Source organism: Myotis brandtii, unplaced genomic scaffold (genome assembly GCF_000412655.1).
Source record: "Myotis brandtii unplaced genomic scaffold, ASM41265v1 scaffold630, whole genome shotgun sequence".
NCBI lineage: Eukaryota > Metazoa > Chordata > Mammalia > Chiroptera > Vespertilionidae > Myotis > Myotis brandtii.
In genome coordinates, this window is record NW_005370412.1 from 2612307 (window position 1) to 2632726 (window position 20420).

A 20420-nucleotide genomic window follows, 5' to 3' on the forward strand; every position below is an offset into this window, starting at 1 on the left:
CCTAATAAGAGGGAAATAAATTAATCATCCCACTAATAAACTACCTAAATATTTAACATATTTTGGAGACATATTTTCTTTGCATGAATTATTATCAGATATCATTTGGTGAATTACAGATAAAACATTCACCTAAACTAGTTTAATCCACTGGTTTCCATTAGCTTCAAATGCTACAATAACCTCAAAAAGCAATGACTAATCTTTTGAAAGGACAAATTTGAAGACAAAAAAACAATGGCAACTTCTATGCACAGTTATGTTAAGAGTTTCAGGCAAAAGGACTGTTTACCAAATTGAACACTATTCTTCGTCTGTGCAGGCATTCATTCATGTTTAGAGCTGAAAACACATCTTCCAGTTTAGCTCCCTCTTTGGCAAAACATCAGGCTCTGACTTCCAGGTGCCTACCTCCACAGACGTGGTTCCCCTATGACATATCTACTGTAGCTTATTTACGACAAACAAAACAAAGCAATAATAAAAAAAAATCCACAGGGTCTCATCCATAGTATTTTTTAAAAAGCACATACACTATTAAAAACATTTCTTTCTGAAGAGAAATAAACAAAATAAGAAATTTAAAAAAAATGCAAAATAAAAGTCAGATGTGCAAGGTCTACACAGTAATACTGCTGGCTCCGCAGGAGGTGTCCCTCATGTACCCAACGTGGGTCAAGCTCGGGAGGTCGCTAATTTAAACATCACTCAGCACAGGCAACACTGTCCTCTCCAGCCTGTGTCACTTTCCACAAAACCAGAAACGACGGCATTTCTAACTCTGCCATAAGAGAAAAATATCTGCACTCTTAATATCCTTTGGAAACAGAGCTAAATGGAAAAATGCACGGCTCAGAAAAAGCTCTTCTACTTCCTTTTGGATAGATTTTTTTTAGCTAATTAGTCTGTGGGCAATATTTTCTATTGATGTTTCATAGATTCAAGAATGAAATACTTATGATAAAAAAGTACAATGTTTTCTAAGAATACAAATGCAAACAATTTTATGTAAGGCCCAAAGTAACAAGAGCCTGGTAGAAGGTATCAGACAGAAGGCGTTCTTACTCTGGGCTAGTGCTAAAACCTATGATGCCTCATGAGTTTATAACATCCAACATAGCCTTTGTTCAAATGCCATTTTTTGTTAAAACTCTAAGGCATCTTATCTTCAATCTTATTATTATTTTTTTAGTGATTCAATATTTTGGATATTAAATGCATTACTGCATAGAAGAGCCCTCATAAAACTACTTGGTCAACTACTGATTTCATAGCAAGTTTTCAGGAAAATGTTTTGCAATAAAGAAAAGTTGTATAAGGAGAGTTTTGAGACTTTAAATTCTCAGAATCTCAACCTCTTACCTTTCCCCTCTTAAAATTATTTTGTATGCCTTATAATAAAATGAACACATACATATATGGAATCTCTTTTAAACAAATGTGACCCTGAATCTCATATTGAACAAAAATAATGAAAATGAATTTTAAAAAAACCTGGCATTGTGCACAATAAACAAGGTAAAGGAAAACATCAATTTATCTCCTTGGTGATAAAAATCACCTGTGACTGGTAGAAGAGAGAATCCAACTAAAATGAAAAAAGTAAGGAAGATTAGGTTGGGATGCAATCCCTACTACGCAGATCTGTGGCCCAACAATGAATTCATATAGAGGCTAACCTTAAACGCAGTTAAAAACAACCATGTTTTCTGGAGCCTATGTGAAAAGTGTCTGGCAGGTGAACACTCGGCCTTTATACCCCTGCAGGAAGTCGTGTTCCCCATACAGTACTAAATCTCAGAAGTTTAGTGTTTAAAAATATCTTTCCTCATCCAAAACCAAACAAAATCCCTCCCAAAGTCCCAAACAAAGTCCCAACAACTCACATTACAACATTTCTAGTTCCTCGTGCTATGAGAGCATGAGGCGGCAGGCGAACGGAGGCCAAACACACTTTCCGGGAGGCTGCTGGAAGAATGCTGCTTATCAGAAGATCTTTACACTTCAGTTCAAAACCATTAATACCTTTATACCTTGGTTCAAAACCAGTTCCTCACGTAACTCATTAGAATGACGTTTTTCCTTTTTAAAGTGTATCTGAAAAAGGCGATTCCCCCCTCCAAAATTAACACAAAGTTAAAAGAAATGCAAATGAGCTACGATCTATTCCAAGCACAGCACCGCCAGGAGATCACACACACTATTTGGTGTTTGGTGTTGGTTTTCCTTGCGTTCTTTTAAGGCAGTGGTTTCCACAGGTCAGTTCAGAGATAAGAAGCGTGGTCCATGGCAGTTTGTTTTGCAACTGCAATTGGTTCTCTGGGAATGTCTCACTTCATTCCCTGGAATTAGTGCTTTTTTGGTTCAGAATCCGGAGGCAGAGAGGGAAGCTCGGCTCCCCTGGCACAGGACTGGTTTTCGCTGGCGCTGGTCCACCAGGGCCTCGCTCCCACTGTGGAGCAACAATTCACCTCTTCTTTCTTAGGCTTTTACTCAAAAGTCATCAAGTTTGTAGGAGCCTAAAAAAATACAAGCATTACAAAACATTATTTATTTTTATTAAAGTATTTTTCAATGACAATTGATGTTCAATATTATAGTAGTGTCAGGTGTACAACCCTGTGATGAGACATTTTACAACATATGAAGTGATCCCCCGATATTTCTGGTACTCACCTGGCACCATCCAGTTATTAGAGTATTATTGGCTATATTCCCTATGAGGTACTTTACATCCCCATGACTACTTTGCAACTACCAATTTGTACTTCTTAATCCCTTCACTGTTTTCACCCAGCTCCCTAATCCCCTTCCCCTCTGGCATATGTCAGTCTGTTCTCCTTATCAATGAGTCTGTTTCTGTTTTATTTGTTCTTTTGTTTTTTAGATTCCACATATAAGTGAAATCATGGTATTTGTCTTACCCTGTAGGCCCATTCACAAACTGACAGCATTTAAAAGTTGTCCTTCAAAGTACCTTTTTAATCTTTCCTTGTCATTTTAAGTGAGCCCAAATGTTAAAATCTTTCTGACCTAAAATATCTTTTTGAAAAAATTAAATATATTGGGGTGACATTGGTTATTAAACCTATATAGGTTTCAAGTGTACAATTCTATATACATCGTCTGTATATTGCATTGTGTGTTTACCACCCAAAGTGAAATCTTTTTCTGTCACCATATATGTGACCCCCTTAAAGTATCTTTTTTTTAAAGGTTTTTTATTGATTTTTATATGTGAGAGTGAAACATGGATGTTATGTTTATGTCTGTTCAATCAATTGGTGACTCTATTTATTTATTTATTAAAGTATATATTATTGATTTCAGAGAGAAGGGAGAGGGAGATAGAAACATTAGTGATGAGTGAGAATCATTGATTGGTTGCCTCCTGTATGCCTCCTACTGGGGATCGAACCTGGGACCCTTCAATTCCAAGGCCAAAGTACTCTATCAAACCAGCTAGGGCTGTGACTCAACGTTAAACCTGTAATAGGGATTGGGGAAAGCAACACAATGAATTTATTCTCCTTGGCAGCTGAAAGCCTTTGTTTCAGTAAAATAAAAACAAAAATATCCAAATGGTTTTGGGTTTCACTGCAACCACAGAAACCCACATCAACCTGTTAGTAGAACAAATAAAGATGAATCAGAATATATTTTATTAATTGGAAGTGCCCCCTCTTTTTACCCCCTCTAGAACTACATCCCCTTGCCTCTCACTATATTCTACCAGCCCAGGCTACATATTCTTATTTTGAACAACTGAAGCTCATTGCAGCTTCAGGGTCTCTGCATGGGGCGGTTCCCGTGGCGGTTCCTTCTTATCATTCAGGCCAATGTCATCACTTAGGGAGACGTTTGCTGCTCTCTCCTATTTATTTAAAGTTGTCTCTACTCCCATCACTCTGCATCACATAATTCTATTTTGTTTTCTTGTATAGTTTTCACTATTTGAAAGTTTGTTATTTGTTCATTTGTTTATTGCCCATCTCTCTAAAATGTGAATTACATGTCTTGTTGACTGCTGTCAACAAGAAAAAGAATAAGAATAAGAACATATTCCCCCACTCCATTCAGAAAATTAGTCTACTTCTCTTTAGAACTCTTAAACACATGCCCAAGTTAGGGACTATTTGAGGATTAAGAGAAATGCTCACCTGTTGTTTGTTACTTTGGCAGGCAGCACTCAAATGCTTAAACCACAGCATTGCATTCATCCTATTGCCAGCTTGAAACTTGTATGAATTTCCTAAAATCATAAAAAACAAAGGGAAAATAATAAAAACTTAAGGACTCTGACATATAACAATTCTGCCAGCTACCAAACCAAACTAAAACAAGACTAGAGTTCTCCGTTTCAGAAGTCTATTTCAACAACACCTGATTTTCCAGCACAAACAGTTCTCTCTGATACATTCACATGACGTCACTTATGCAGAAAGTAGCTGTTTTGCTGTCTGTGAATTGGAAGAGACGTAAATGCATTTCCTTAAGTGTTCGCTAGAGTAAACGATACCTAAATAAAATTGTTTGGCTTCTGTAGATTTGTATGTGTGGCTGAGAGAGCAGAGTATCGGTTCTCAATACTGCTTAGATGATCTATTAGCAATGTTAACGTGAGGTTTTTACAGGCCACAGTGCTTTCACACTAAGTGACTAACACTCAGACATTAGCTATTTAATGTGAATAAGGATTAATTAGCTAACATCAATATCAGCTACCTTTTTAGTTACATCTGTTAAAAATTATTATAGCTTTCTAGGCCTATTGAGGGCTCTCAGGGAAAATATAAGAAGGCATCCTTTTCTCTTAGAAAATTAGAAATTCATCTGTGTTGTGTATATTTAGTAAACCTTATGTTAACTCTAATTCAAGACTGACACACGATTTTTATATGGTTCTATGTACTAAGGTAATAAACTGAGAAAAGAATGAATTCATGTACTATATAGACTGCCTTAGTTGAGCTTTACTCCCTTTTTTTCATTGACCTAAGTTCTTGTTGTTTCCCAATTCTTACCAACTTCTACTTTCCTTTATAATTGCATTCAATGGCCCAGGAGCCTAATCTATATTTAGACATTATACAACTTTTCTTTGAGATTTTAACATTCAAAGAACTTTTTCACTTTCAGAAGCAATGGTTTGCCTTTACCACATATTTAATTATTCCAATTAAAATACCGTTTTGCTTGCTCAACTGAGATGCAGACATCAGATTAATCTAAATAGAAAGCATTTCTACAATGAAGTTTGCCACAATTATTACTTTTTCTGTGTTCAACATATTTTGCTTACATTTTTATTTGAAACACTTCATAATACTCTAAAAGCAGACTACCTGTTGATATGAAATACATTCTGAATAAACAGAGGTCAAACTATAATGTACAGCCCATAAAAGGTAACGCTGCGTTTCCTTGCTGGCTTCCTGGGGGGCTTATCAACAGCCAGAGGTGGTCTGAGGAGGAGCAGCAGCCATGCTGGGCCCTGACTGCCACCTGAGGTAGGACCAGGTGGCATGTGATTCTACAGCCACCCTCCAACATCTCTATTATATTTTATTTAATTATATTTTATTATAATTAAAATTATACTTCTTTGGAAAGTGCTGTAAGTCAAATAAGCAATTAATTTGATTAAAAGTAATGGAATAAAAATCATTTAAAGCAAAACCTCTGCCACATTTAGAACTTAAGAATAACAATTTAATTCCGGGTACAAATGAAGGGGTACTATGTATATGGCAAACCACTGAGATTTTAAAGCAACAGTGAACCATACATAGATTCTCAAATTCCCTCCCTCCATAAGCTTATTAAATAAGCATTTAATAAATATTGATCTCATTACTATATATTATGTGACAGAAATATTTCTCAAGAGATAAAACTATACAAATCTTCCCTCAGTCAAGTATGAACCCAGTGAAACAGGCTTTGGTTACTATAAAGTTACCTATAAGCCCCGGTTACTCTAAACCAGTGATGGTGAACCTTTTGAGCTCGTCGTGTCAGCATTTTGAAAAACTCTAACTTAACTCTGGTGCCGTGTCACACATAGAAATTTTTTGATATTTGCAACCATAGTAAAACAAAGACTTATATTTTTGATATTTATTTTATATATTTAAATGCCATTTAACAAAGAAAAATCAACCAAAAAAATGAGTTTGCGTGTCACCTCTGACACGCGTGTCATAGGTTCGCCATCACGCTCTAAAGACTCACCTTTCTCAGAGTCAGTCAGCAGGAAGAGGTCAGGATGTTCCGGGTCATCAGCCATCATCACCATCCATCCTACCACAGATACATTCTTATTTGATGTTGATTTGAACTGAGAGATAGAAAGACAACTAATGGTTATCTTGATGGCTCATCCTCTGCAAAGTTTACGTGTCAGGGAGAGTATCTTCAGTTTCTCCCAGTGAGAGATGAGACCTGTGACTTCGTGCTGGTCAGGTGTGCTCAGGGCCTCTTACGACTAAATTCGGCCCCTGTGGAGACACTCGCCTGCCTTCCAGATCTTTCTCAGCTTCAATTCTTTGTCAACACCTAATTGTCCCACGTCCATTCCCGAAGAGCAGGACTGCTAGTGGAATGATAAGGTCATCCATGTTGTTTGGTCTGTTACTGTGCTCCCCCCTCCCCCCTTTCTTATAGGAAACACAGCTGCATTTTAATACAGATGTTATCTTTCCCCCAGTTTATGGAGATATACTTGACTTAAAACATTGTGTAAGTTTAAGATGTACCTTGTAATAGGGGTGTTCTCTTAAACTGAGTGCTATCAGACACTTCTTTATATCTATCTATATATATATATGCAAAAATATTCTTAGCATGTGTGTTATTTTTCTAGTTTTTTAAATATTTTTATTGATTTCAGAGAGGAAGAGAGGGATAGAAACATCAATGATGAGAGAGAATCATTGATCGGCTGCCTCCTGCACGCCCCCTACTGGGGATCAAGCCCGTAACCCAGGCATGTGCCCTTGACTGGAATGGAACCAGGACCCTTCAGTCTGCAGGGTGACACTCTATCCACTGAGTCAAACAAGCTAGGGCACTTTCTAGTTTTTTTTAAAGTTACACTTTAAAGATAAATCCCATTCATGAAAAGGCTGTGAAACAATGCTAACAATTTAGAGAAGAAATACTTACATGTTTTCTTTCTGTAGCTTTTAGAGACTTGGCAGTGTAGTAAAAAAGTTGTGTCCCACACAAAGCTGCCCAATATTTTGTCCAAGATGCTACCTGGAGAGGACAAACACATGAATACACGACGGAAATGCTGCCGACTCCTCAGTGCCATGGTCGTTAGCTCTGCTCCACTTCAGCCCCCTCCACCTAACCTTAGAGCACCTCTTCTGAAATCTTTAACCCAAGCACTCCTATCACTTCCACTTAATATACTGTACTAGTACTTGCATTCAGATAATTATCCATCCCATCAAGAATCCTATCACTTTTTCATATTGTCTAGTATTGCCATGACCTTCCCATCCCATGTCCCCCTTCCCCTTTCTTCATGTTCTGTCTGTATTACATGGGTCTGCACTATACCCATTCCCTTCCAAATTCTTTAATCTCACTGCTTGCTCTCCTGACATAACCCTAACCCTAGTTAATCTAACCATCTTTTCTTCCCCAGCAATACTTTCTCATAGATCATCCATCTCACCAGGCCCATACTTCAAATACTATCGATATGCTAATGACTCCCAAATCTCCATCTCTGGCCATCACCTCCTCTACTCAACTTCTGAATTGTACTTTTTAAAGAGCCAAACTGACATCTCCACTTGCAGCCCCAGCCTCTCTCTGACTTCATCTCTTCCACCTACTGCCCGCTCAACGCTTCAACTACACAGGTCACCATGTCTCCTGAACTCAAGGTCTTCTCATGGCTAACTCACCTTCCTCACTCAGACCTCAGTTCAAATGCCTCCTATGGTGACAACTCTCCTGACGCCATCACTGTCCATCCCATCTCCTCACTTTAAGGGCTAGTTCTCCCCACTGGAACGCCATCTCCATGAGGCAGGCGCTTGCTCACCGCTCTATTTCTGGCATCTGGCACACGTTAGCTGTGGTAAGGCCTCAGTTGCTATGCTATTCTTAGTTCACTAGCTAGCTGGTCTAGTGTAGCCACTGGATTATAACGTAAGCAGCAAAAATCAGATTGCTTAGGTGCAAGAAGCCCTCTTCATCTTCAAAAACTTTAAGTGCAGATATACATCAAAGTTTATTCCAAACTAGATGTGATATTATTTGAGAAAAGAAAACAAATCTTTCTTTAATCATCAAACTACTGTGCTGCTGTTGGGGAAAAACTACTTCTGAGTTACATGTGAAAATCTTTGTTCCACAAAACTTTTTTTTTTTTTTTTTAAAAACATAATTATGGTTTGGAAGACATTTAATATCTGGTTTTTATTTCACGTGGGAAACAAACCTGCATTACTGAGTTCAACAACTAAGAACCAACAACAACAACAAAAAACTGATTGAATTCCATTTTAGGGTTAACTTTCTTTTCTCTATTTTTCCTGAACTTATTAGTAAAATACTTCTGTACAGTATGTACTTCAAGGTTCTCTGAGAAAGAGTTTTGAACAAGAACTATATTAGAGGGCAGAGAAGTACAGGCATGCTTTAAGCTCCCTACATGTATGATTCAACTGAAATCTAAATTAAGAAACATGGGGATGGGGGGGGGGGGAGATAGGGGGGGAGGAGATCAGGGGGGGGAGGTAGAAAAGGGGGACATCTGTAATACTTTAAACAATAAAGATAAGTTAAAAACAAACATGGAGAGGCTAATGTGTACCTTAAATCACTTCAAGTGAACTATGTATGTCATTTATTTCAATTGTCTTCATATTTCTTAGGGTCCTGTACATTTATATATATTTTAGAAGTGTTAAAATATGATAAAATCTTACTGTAGGCTTTTTGCCTTCCTTTAACAAAGTTTTTCTCTTGAGAACACCTTGAATAGTAACAGCTCCTGGATATAAATGTACTGCCAAATCTTCTGATTCTGCAGAACTATAATAATGAAACGAAAAAAAAAAAAAAAACAGGTAAGAAAGCTTTTGTGTATAGTAGTTATCAAATAGGTACTTAAATGAAATGTAATTATTCTTTTATTTCAAAACTTTGTTACTTTATTCAGAATGAGAAGACACTGACAATTATAAAAGTTTACTGATCTGAAATTTATAAGCTGTTACAAAAGTTAATCTGGAAGTTATTCAAGTCAGCAGAAGGTTAAAAACACACACTTTATTACATATTTGAACAAGTATAATTTAGAAAGAATAGGGTAATTTAATTTAGTAAAGATCAAATAAATTTAAGACTTTGCTTCTTCTTAACATGCCACACTGCATCACTGCTGTAAACTTTCCCCCCATTAGAAACCTTAAGTCCTGGTAGGAAAGATGAGGATTCTATTTGTTAAAAGTAGTTAAGCATGTAAAACTCAAAAATAATAAAAGCTCAAAAAAAATAAAAAAGAAAACACACACATTTAATTCCAAATAGTTGAAAGTAGTAAAAAGCAATAGAAACGTATGTTTTTAAATTGGCTTTCTGCAATCAGTTTTAATTACATTTAAATGCTTCTAATGCATAAGTATTTGATTATAGCCTAACTCCCAAACCCAAGATTTCCTTTCCATATATCTTAAGAAAACCATTAAAAATAACCAAACATTTAAATATGCCTCCCCAACTGACTTAAGTTCCTAGATTTAAAACAAGAGTAATTTTCATAGTAAAAATCTGGCATTCTCTGGTGATCTGATTTGAGTGGCAGAATTCCTGTAAAAGTGATGAAAACTAAAGTTTGCCAATTTATTCCTTTATGATTATTTAGGTGTCTTCAAAGTGACTTAAACGCCTAGAAACCATCAGAAATTTCAGGCTAGAGCTATTTATATTCAGGGAGGTATATGGGAGGAGATTAGACACCCTCAAAATGACACAGGTTCACTTGTAAAGTTGGCTATTTTGTTGTATTATCCATTTGTTGATTACCCATTACCACTAACCTACAGTCCCCGAATCAATGCGCATTACTCTTATTTTCTTCTGCAGCTAATACAGGGCAGAAAGAGGACTCAATTTAACTAGATGAACAATGCAATGAACATGCATTTAAATACACAAGTATTATTTATTGAGACAGACTAGTCTAAATTCAGCACTTGCAGCTTATTAAAAAAAGTTCTTTCAAAAGGCAAATCTGACTAGCAAAGTAAATTCTTTGATTTTAGCATTTGAATAAGTCTACAAGTGGATTTTTGTATTGCTCATCCAATAACTTAACAGTGTTAGAAAGACCTGTGCAGTTAAAAAGCTACCAACATGGAATTATTTTTAAAATGTGACATAAAGATGCAAGTTTTAGCAATTAACTTTGTGGATCAGAAAGAATAATTCAAATGAATCTCTAGATTAAATCTTGGAAACTTTCCTAGGCATTTTTTTCAGTCTTTGAATCAATTAGTTGAGAAAGAACAGAAATGATGTGAGACCACACCCATGTAAGCCAATCACCAACACCAGAGGGGAGTTCTGTGGCCCCTGAATGCAGGGGAATTGTACCTGCTGGCCTTCATGTGGCTTCGATAGCCATTTCGTGCCACTCGTGTCATCGGGCCGAGAGAATGGTACAATCTGTTCCTGTTGGATTCCATTATAAATTGTATATATTACATATACTTTAATTCACACAAACATCATCAGTACCTAGAACAGCATAATAATTTTTGTGTAATAAAGCTTTCTAAATCTTACAAAAGGTTAGTCTGTGACTGTTTCTGATCCTTTTTAAAAGCATGCAGCATCGATTGAAAAAAAACTTGTTTCTTTTACTACTGATGCTAGAATTAATATAGCTGCTTAGAAAACATCATACATTTATATATACATTCACTTTCACAAATCTGCTAAAATAATTAAAGAGCAATTTATAACCAGGTACTATCAAAACTGAAAAATACTCCAAAAATACTTTTGTTTCTATTCTAGTGCTTGGATTCCAGTTTAAATATGACACCTGGATTCATATAAATAATTCATTTTTATTATATGTCCCTATGAAGACACCTAAAAGCAATGTGGCCAGTAAACTTAAAAAATTAATGTTGCCAAAACACCTTATTTTCCTTCCTACCCTTTGTATTAAATCCAAGAAAACGAATAAGAGAGACAAACTGAGTAATAAATAAAGGCATTATTTTCCTTCCATGTCAACTAAAATAAGTGATAACAATGGTATGAATTAATATTTACCCAAAATGGCGTATAATACTTAACAAAAGAAAACAAACACACACATAGACACTGATACTTCTTTGCCTGGGAAAAGCCAAAAGTTGACAAATGATATTTAAAACAAAAAGCATTATTTTAGCAACTGAAGCAGCAACCTATTTGATGTCTCTCTAGGAAGTAAGAACAGTAAATGGCATGTTTAACATTCAGAGTACTACTTTTAAGTTCATTATCTATAGGTAGTATTTTAAATCTTAGTTCTTTATTCATTTATTATTATTTCATGTCTGAGTCTTCTGGGCAGCTTCAATTTGCTCTCAAAATGTTTCAAGAGCCACTGATTTAAACTTGGCATGAGTATAGCAGATTTTTTTTGCTGCAAATGTCTGCAAAGCAAAACATTTGTCATAAAAAAAGAACTGTTCTGAGATGTGAAGGTAACACCATTAAATACTGTCTTTGAAAATAACCTGCAGGGATGAGAACAAGTTACCCACACCACTCTGGTTATTCACTAATATCTCAAGCAATCTGAGAAACAATTTTCTACATCAATATTTTTTATCTAAAGATTACAACACACTCTATAACCAACATGATGGTATTATGCTCTTTCTAGAGGGAAAGAACTAAGACAATTTGTATATATAGCATGTGCTAGAGGCAACTCTTGTGTTTTTCCCATTTCAGGCAAACCCAAATAAAGAGATAGAAAGTAAAAGTTGGAAGAAAAATAATATGCAAAAACAAACTGCTAAGAATCCCCCAAAACAAAAAAATAAACAAACAAAACTTGGGAACACTGATAGTGTAGAAAGGCTCAGGAATACTTTAATATATTGGGTTTCCAAGTAAAATCTTTTTTTTTTCTTTTTTTTTTCCAAGTAAAATCTTAATCATATAATGGTGAGCATTCTTTATAAAGTGTCATCGAGAATGACGTTATAATTTTCCAATTAAACAAAATTCAAATGTAGTTTAATTTTAAGTATGTATTTAGTATAATTGTTTTCTATTAAAAGTCACTGATATGAAGTTAGATAACTAAATATTTCAATTCCATCAATTTTAATATGACATTCAAAATTCAATCTAAATGACACTCTCGCTTAGAAACATAGCTTGCTTAGTATATATAATAAATTACAATTACTTCGGTCAAGAGTCAAGTGCTGTATAAGTATGAAAATGGCAGGAATGAAATGGTCAGAGACAACATAAAAGCCCTAATGAACATTTAGTATATAACATGTATTTGCACTGTTTGGCTACATTTTTAAGGTCATCTTATTTGGAAGTTCAATATAACATGATGTTTGCTGAAGGTCAATGATGGCTTTTATAGCTTAAAGCAAAAGGAAAGGAGAATGCATGCACAGTATCTCTATATATAAAAGCCTAAGTGACCCTTATGACCACTGACTGGTTGATCAGTCCCTATGACACCCAATGACCACCAGGGGGCAGATGCTCAACGCAGGAGCTGCCCCCATGGTGGTCAGTGTGCTTACAGAGCGGGAGTGCCACTCAGCCAGAAGCTGGACTCATGGCTGGCGAGTGCAGCTGCGGCCACGGGAGCCTCTCCGGCTGCCTGCCGCTTCAGCACTGCTCCATCCCTTGGGGGATGTCACACTGCCGGTTTCCCCTGATCCCATAACTGGCAGTCCGACATCACCCGAGGGATCCGGATTGCGAGAGGGCGCAGGCCAGGCTGAGGGACCCCACCCATGCACGAATCTGTGCACTGGGCCTCTAGTTTCAGTATAAATCTGTGTCCTCTGTGCAAACTTAGTGACAATTTAAATTCAAACTTTAAACTGCTTTGCTTACAGTATAATTTAAAATTTACTAAGTCATTTTGCCCTTGACAAAGCAGCAGAGAAGGAAGTTGATCATTCTACTGAATGTCTTAAGTTACTTAAATCAACCAGGATTTTAGGAAATAATTTTACTTTTCAACACATAAATAGATACATTGACCATGATTATTTTTTTAAAATTATAATTTTAAATGTGCTAAAATTTATATACATGTGTTAAGCCACCAAATAAACATGTATTTATTAGGTAAGACTCAATTCCAGACTTAAATATCAACTTCTAATTTTTGCCACCAGCAGGAAGTTTAAATAGTCCCTTAGAGTTATGCAATAAATATTATCTCTTAAATATCATATTGTCATAGGTGAATTATATTATTCATATACTTTCAGACAGACCAAAAAACAAAAACTCAGAGCAGGTCAAATGGACAATTTTCTTACCTTTCAAAAGCAGGCCATGAGGTCTCTTCACTTAGTTCAGAACCATCACTGCTACCTAAAATTACAAGTTATTCTATTTTTTAAACATCAGAATTTCAGTTTGAGTTTTTAATTTTAAAAATAGTTTCTCTAGCTGTGCTTCACCCACATATTAATTCTTCATTCTAATATTATTGCTGCTAAATTTATTTTACAATATATTGGAATACAGTTGACAAGAAAATAAATTAACATAAAACATTTTTGCATGTCTACTTATAACTCAAATTCATTGTTAGTAAACAAATATCTTGTATGATCAGAGGATGCATATAAGTACAACATTTTTCCTTACTAGGTCTGTCATAATATAAGACCGATATAATTATGAAATTCTTAGAGGTCCATGGCATTACTTTGAACCGGCGACCTCTCGGTGCATGGGACGACGCTCAACCAACTGAGCCCCACTAGCCAGGGCACCATCACGAATTATTAACTTCAATATTACTAATAAGATGAGCCTATGTCTAATTGCTACTTTGCTTTACTCAAATTTTCTGTACGGTAGGTCCTTGGGTTATGTCGGAAATCCGTTCCTACGGCACAACGTAACGCGATTTTCGCCGTAAGTTGGAACCCACCTACATAAGCACCTATGTCACTCACATGGAACACATACACAGCAGTAATGAAGTGAAACAGTAAAAAAAATGGAAAATATAACAATTCCTGACCTTTACTTGTGGTAAATAAATAATAAAAAACATAAAGCACTTATGGACATACGTCGAAATGACGGAACTTTTTTTTTTTTTAATAAATGGGAGATGGTGACATAACCACGAAACGACGTACGTGGAGTCCAATGTAACCCGAGAACTGTCTGTATTTGTAGTAGGGATAATGATATTTTTCCAGCTGAATTTTGTTAAACACCACATTTTAAGTAAGTTGGAACCCCCCTGAGAAATATTTCTCACCTATTGATATTCCACTAGACAGAGTTGAACTTTCAGCTTGACCTCGAGATGGTGCGTGGGGCTCCATGACGCTATCGTCTAATAGATGCGTTGGCCCTGCATTTGGGAATGTTGCACTCTTAAACTCTGCTGTGTTCATTTTATGAATGAAACTGGAAAGAAAGAAAAATATTTCATTACTGTTACTAACTCAGGATATAGAAGATACTCCTATATAAAGATCCAGGAAATACTAGTAAAAGATTTACCCACTATCCTGAACTTCTGAACTCTCATACTAATGAACACACAGATTTTATTTAGCATGAAGGTCTCAAACTAAGAGTGCAGGGAAAGTATTTTAGGAAACAAGGCCATATCTACCGATGTGATAGAGAATGCTTTAAGTCTCCAGTCTATTAAAAAATTGTTTTCACACTCACTTTCGAAAAATAGGTATTATATTTTCACAAAAATCATGGCAAAGGTGAGCCATAGGCCCTGTTTTGAAAAAAAAGATCTTGCAAAGCTTAAGAAATTAAACATAAAATCATTTCCCACTGTTTATATTTAGGAATAGAAAGAATAATAATTTATATAAACCTTAATTTATGGTGATTAGCATTAATTGTCTTGATACAAAAAAGGGTTATAATTTAAAAGTAAAATAGTATATTGCTTTCCTAATTTCATTTATGATGATGCTCTCTGATACTCATTTATCTCCCTAAAATGTGAAGGCACTGTTGGGGAAAAACTCATTTCCAAATTAAGGTAAAGGAAGAAATAAATGATTTTAGGCAAACAAGATATTTTCCTGTATACTGTATACTATAGTATACAAAAAATTATGAGGACACTATTTTCTGTTTAATAAAATAAACAGAAAACAAATCAACTGAAAATGATTTAAAAATTAGAAAGAGAAAATGAAAAATGCTGACTTATAACCCAGGCTATGGCACTTCCTATGTCCATGTGGAATCAGGTTCCGAGGGGATGGCAGTGTGTGTGGTATCAAGGCTCCTTCCGCTGCCACACTCCTTCCACTTTGTGGAGATCCCAGTTCAGGACCTAAGGGGTCAATTTAAAAAAAGTGGGGGGGGCGGGGGGAGGAAGAGAGAAATTTTCAACATTGTCCTCCTATTTTAATCCCTTCATATAAAAAGTGGTTTAACTTTTAAGATGTTAATTCCACTTAATTTAACTGAACATGAGAAATAGTTCTTCTGTAAGTCTTAAAACACAAAATCCCAAAGCATACAAAATCTACTGATTTCTATCTCTCTGATGTGCACTAAGTAGGCGGTATAACTATTTCCCCCGTTACAGAGGCAGAAGCAGAATGGACAGAGTTCGGCTCAGGGTCTCCCACCACAGGTGACACCTGGACTGAGCACTCAGGTCTCCCCGCCCTGTTTCACAGCTCTATTGTTTAGTTTACAGGCAGCTTCTTTACTCTTACTTCCAGCTTCCTTTTAGGTAAGATAAAAAACAGAACTCCAAAGTACACAGATTTGCAAAATATCACTGTAAGAAAAGCAAATGTAAGAGATCTGGATAGAAATGTTTTCCTTGGCTAGGAATACTCTCCCCACGAAACACAGCCATGGCTTGTTCTCTCGCTTCCTTCATACATTATTAGATGGCTCTTCAAATGTTTTTTAGAACACAGAGTAATATGAAGCTTATTACCAAGGTCTGTGATTGAAATTTTAAAAAAGGCACTTATCAATTATTTACTAAATAATGAGTAGTCTTCAATTTTATTTTTTTTAATATGTGTGGTATACACGTAATACCCTCATAATGCAACAGGTAAATTAAGGACTATGACTATATTTTAAAATATTTTCAGTACTTGACCCAGTATTAAAGTAAAACTTAAAAAAAATTAACTCACTAAAATTGACTTAATTATTTGAAATAGAATTTTCCATTTGACCACAGAAATTTCTAATGTAACCAATACTCATAGTCTAGCACAGTGTATTCTTAAAAAAATAAAATAGATATTTATAAACATTTATCTGTTATTTTCTGTCTGTGGTATCTATTTTCCTTGATTAGTCAGAATATCTTTTTTTCCCCTTTTTAAATTAAATTTATTGGGGTAACATTGGTTAATATGACAGAATATCTTTTTTTTTACATTATTGACAAACTACAAGTAACAATTTTTTTTTATTAAAAAACAAAAAAGCCCAAGCAGAAAAAAACATATTTTAATACTAAAAGTAAATGTTGCATGCAGTATAAAATGTGCTAAGTATTTACTTACTTTGCAGCATTTTCCTTCCCATTAGGTTACCCGATTTATTATGGTAACAAGAGAAAATGCACTAACCTACTAGGTCTTCCCTAGAAGCAGCAGAGCGTGGTGTGCTTGTCCCTGGTTCTATCTTTAATGAAAGCCTGAATTCCAAAAAGAAACAAAACACATAAAATGACCAACCTTTGACAAGCTAATATTAACATCACGTATTTTCCCACAAATGAACTAAAAACATTTTAATGAAAGAGTCTCAGCTACATATTTTTCTTTGAACGCAAACTTGAATAGTTAAGTCTCCTATCTCTTTCACACTAAGCTGATCTTATGGTTATTCTAGGAAATATTAGAAAGGGGCATAAACATTAAAAAGTCACATTTAGGCGAGAGTTTGAGCGGTCCCGTTGCGTTTGGAGAGAAAAAAAAAGTCACATTTAAAAACAGAAAAGTCTCCCAAAACTACCCCAACGTTGTCAAACAATTCATCACTTTTAAAGATATTTGATGAATGACTAAAAGGTGATTTAAACTGGAAGTTATATTGATAACTGATACTTAATTCAGGAACTTTCACATATATTATTAAATATATTATGCACATTCTTCCTAGAATCTTTACTAGATGGGCTAATGGCTTCTGTAGCACTGAAAGTTTAAAAAACACCTAATTTAAAACTCATCATACAAAAAACTAACTAACTCATTAAAAGACAGGTCTATACAAATAAAAAGGGTTGCTTGCAAAATTCCTGATAAATCCCTGCCCTAAGTCACAGTTTATTAGTTGGCACTTAACTTCCATATAGGATCACAGGCATAGTTTTGAATTCCACAGCAAAAAGAGATTATGATTCCTATCAATGGAAATTATTTCATGAAATAGGATACTAAAGCCATTGTGGAGAATTCTTTGGTGTAGTCCACAAAGCCTATTAGATGCATTTGTCTGAAAATTAATGAAGCCATTTTATTTTTAGCATTCTGTCAACTGGATTTATGAAATTACATAATATAAGTGACATTCATAATGATAATTCTATTATAGGTCTTTAACTTATCACTTCTTTGGTAACCTAAGAGGGGATTGCATATACTTATATTCCAATCATTGGACAGTATTAAATGCATGTGTTGAATATGATTAACTAGAACTCTCTGCTTTTTCTTTTTACAGAGCAGTTTAATCACTTGGGCTGCAGACTACACTGAACTCATTCATTTAATAGTTATTGAGCATCTGCTTTGTGTTGGGCACTTTGGTCTCATGGAATATAATAAGAGACGAAGGCAGACATGGTGGCCCTGCCCTCCTGAAGATCATAGTCTAGTAGGTGTAAGACAAAGAAGTAAACAAAATAACTACATTTCCTAACACAGAAGCAAAATAGAAGAAACAGCAAGGAAGCTATGGGTGAATCACAGGGCTTTCAGCAGCAGCAGCACATCACGGGCAGCAGCACAGAAGTGGAGCATCATAAAAGTGCAGCAGTGAAGGCTGGCCAGTGTCAGTGCCTTTATCATCACCAAAATACCGTGAGATAACAGTGATGCTGAGTCAATGAAAAAGATGTATCATCATCAAACACTATGTAAGAGCAGTGATGCTGAGTCAATGAACAAAATTATGTTCAGTATTAAAATGAAAGAACTTCTATAGAATTCCATCCTGATTAAATCCTATGCATGTAATTTGTAATATCCACACTGACTATCTATATAGATGAAGCTGCCCAAAACAGAGGCATTTGGATAAATGAAATGTCATTTTTATTTAAATCTCTTTCATCAGAAAGATACACTTTTCCCCTAATTACTTTAATGGCTCCTATCTTAAAATGCTCTGATTTTCAACACATTTAATTAGTAGGCTCACGCAACATAACTGCAGCTTTAAGAAAAACAATCTATCTTCTTCAGTGTCCCATCTGATGCCCCACCACCACCAAGTGGGTTGGAGTCCTGCAGCAGACTCAATGTTTGATCATTCCCTCCCCTGGAACACCTTTCCTTACCCTTCAACACGGAGCTAATTCCTACTCGGACTCAGCCTCAGGTGACACTGTCTCCTGAAGCTGTTCAGGTTTCTCTTCACTTTTCCCACGTAAAGCTGAGGCGGGTCCTCCCTTATCTATGCTCCCATAACATACTGGGTATATCTCAATTACAGTACTGTTTGAACTGTTTTGTAACCATCTGTTTTGTGGATGTGTTTTGCATTAGATTGCACCGCTTAAGCATTTTTCAGAAATTTTAGCCTTTTACTGGTATTAATTGTATTCTGCAAAATTCTTTAAAAATTATTGAAGTTATGGAACAAGGAAGTTGATCATCACTATCATATGAGATAAAAACATTTTTATATAATGCATTAATACTGAAAAGTAACCTACTCTTTCAGTTTGATAAAATTTTAAAGACTTTGATTGCAAAAAATATTGGTGGAAGACACCAAGTTAAATTTTAAACTTAGGAACAACTGGCATAATAAAGCTGAACACAAAATATATTTTTTTAAATTAACAAATGAAGCAAAAAACCCTACACAGAATCCTAAAGGGAAATAAGTTCTTTACTCTCTCACGTTTAGAAAAAAGCTGGCAGCTGTGATGTATAGCATACCACTGAAAAATACAAAAGGTTAATTCCAAATTCCCTCCCACCTTGGTCAGTACTGGGGATGGTAATGAGAAGGAAATGAACACTATTTTAATAATGATTTTTAAAATCTTTAATAAAGGACTTGCTCTAATAAAGACAAGGGTAAGTGTGGTGCTATATACAACTATATATCCAACCCAAAGGCAAGAAGGTTCAATATTCTCTCAAATCACAAAAACCAATTCCAAGAAAGTTCAAAGATGTGTCAAAAATCATCATTAAAAAAGGAGTAACTTTTCTACTTGTAGACGGTTTCATTAATTTTTCAGTCTATTAAAAGATAAATTTCCATAAAGATTCAATGCTTGAATATAGAACGGAAGACATTTAAACTAGAATTATCAAACATAACTATTAACAATCTGAGAAAGATGAAATACTTTTTAATAAAAGAATAAATGAGCCCTGGCCAGTGTGGCTCAGTTGGTTGGGCATCGACCCATGCACTGAAAGGTTGCAGGTTCAATTCCAGATCAAGGCACATGCCCAGGTTGCAGGTTTGATCTCCAGTTAGGGGGTGTGCAGGAGGCAGCCGATTGATGTTTCATTCTCACATTGATGTTTCTTTCTCTCTCTCTCTAAAAATCAATTTAAAATCTTAAAAAACACACAGATGAAATATTTGTACATTGACTCAATCTTGTCAAGTGATTAAAGAGAGATCCATGTAAATACCTTTACCACTGCAAATATATGGCTGGATTAGGCATTTGCGTGATATGATGGAAGACTTAGATGTTTAAATACATTGGGATGAGTGGGGGTAGGACAGTTATACAAACCATTTTTGAAGATCCAACCTACTTGTAATTATCATCTTCCACAAACTTTTGTAGTTCTTCTATATACTGAACAGAGTTCAGATATTTTTGGACGTGAGGCAACATGGGGATATCTAGGCAAAATGTAGTAAGTAATTAAACATCTGATAAAGTACATCTCAAGCACAGTTTTAAAAATTAAGCTGAGAAAATGATATTTAAAGGTGAATTA

The 20420-nt window shown here is 35.4% G+C and overlaps 1 protein-coding gene across 2 annotated transcripts in view; it reads right to left on the bottom strand.

Moving 5' to 3' along the window:
• Nucleotides 1-886: 886 nt before the first annotated feature.
• The window catches only part of RALGPS2 (Ral GEF with PH domain and SH3 binding motif 2), a 75311-nt gene continuing 55777 nt past the window's right edge, over nucleotides 887-20420 (bottom strand). Inside the window, exons 9-19 of one of the 2 annotated variants that reach the window (XM_005880258.2) lie at nucleotides 20232-20322; nucleotides 16845-16912; nucleotides 15442-15571; nucleotides 14519-14670; nucleotides 13557-13611; nucleotides 10621-10698; nucleotides 8952-9057; nucleotides 7168-7260; nucleotides 6235-6340; nucleotides 4161-4252; nucleotides 887-2519 (exon numbers count right to left, since the gene is read on the bottom strand). In XM_005880258.2, coding sequence (XP_005880320.1) covers nucleotides 2490-2519; nucleotides 4161-4252; nucleotides 6235-6340; nucleotides 7168-7260; nucleotides 8952-9057; nucleotides 10621-10698; nucleotides 13557-13611; nucleotides 14519-14670; nucleotides 15442-15571; nucleotides 16845-16912; nucleotides 20232-20322 — 1001 coding nt within the window. In that variant the 3' untranslated portion in view covers nucleotides 887-2489. The remainder of the gene's footprint in view (nucleotides 2520-4160; nucleotides 4253-6234; nucleotides 6341-7167; nucleotides 7261-8951; nucleotides 9058-10620; nucleotides 10699-13556; nucleotides 13612-14518; nucleotides 14671-15441; nucleotides 15572-16844; nucleotides 16913-20231; nucleotides 20323-20420) is intronic. The other variant, XM_005880259.2, reaches the window with a different exon arrangement.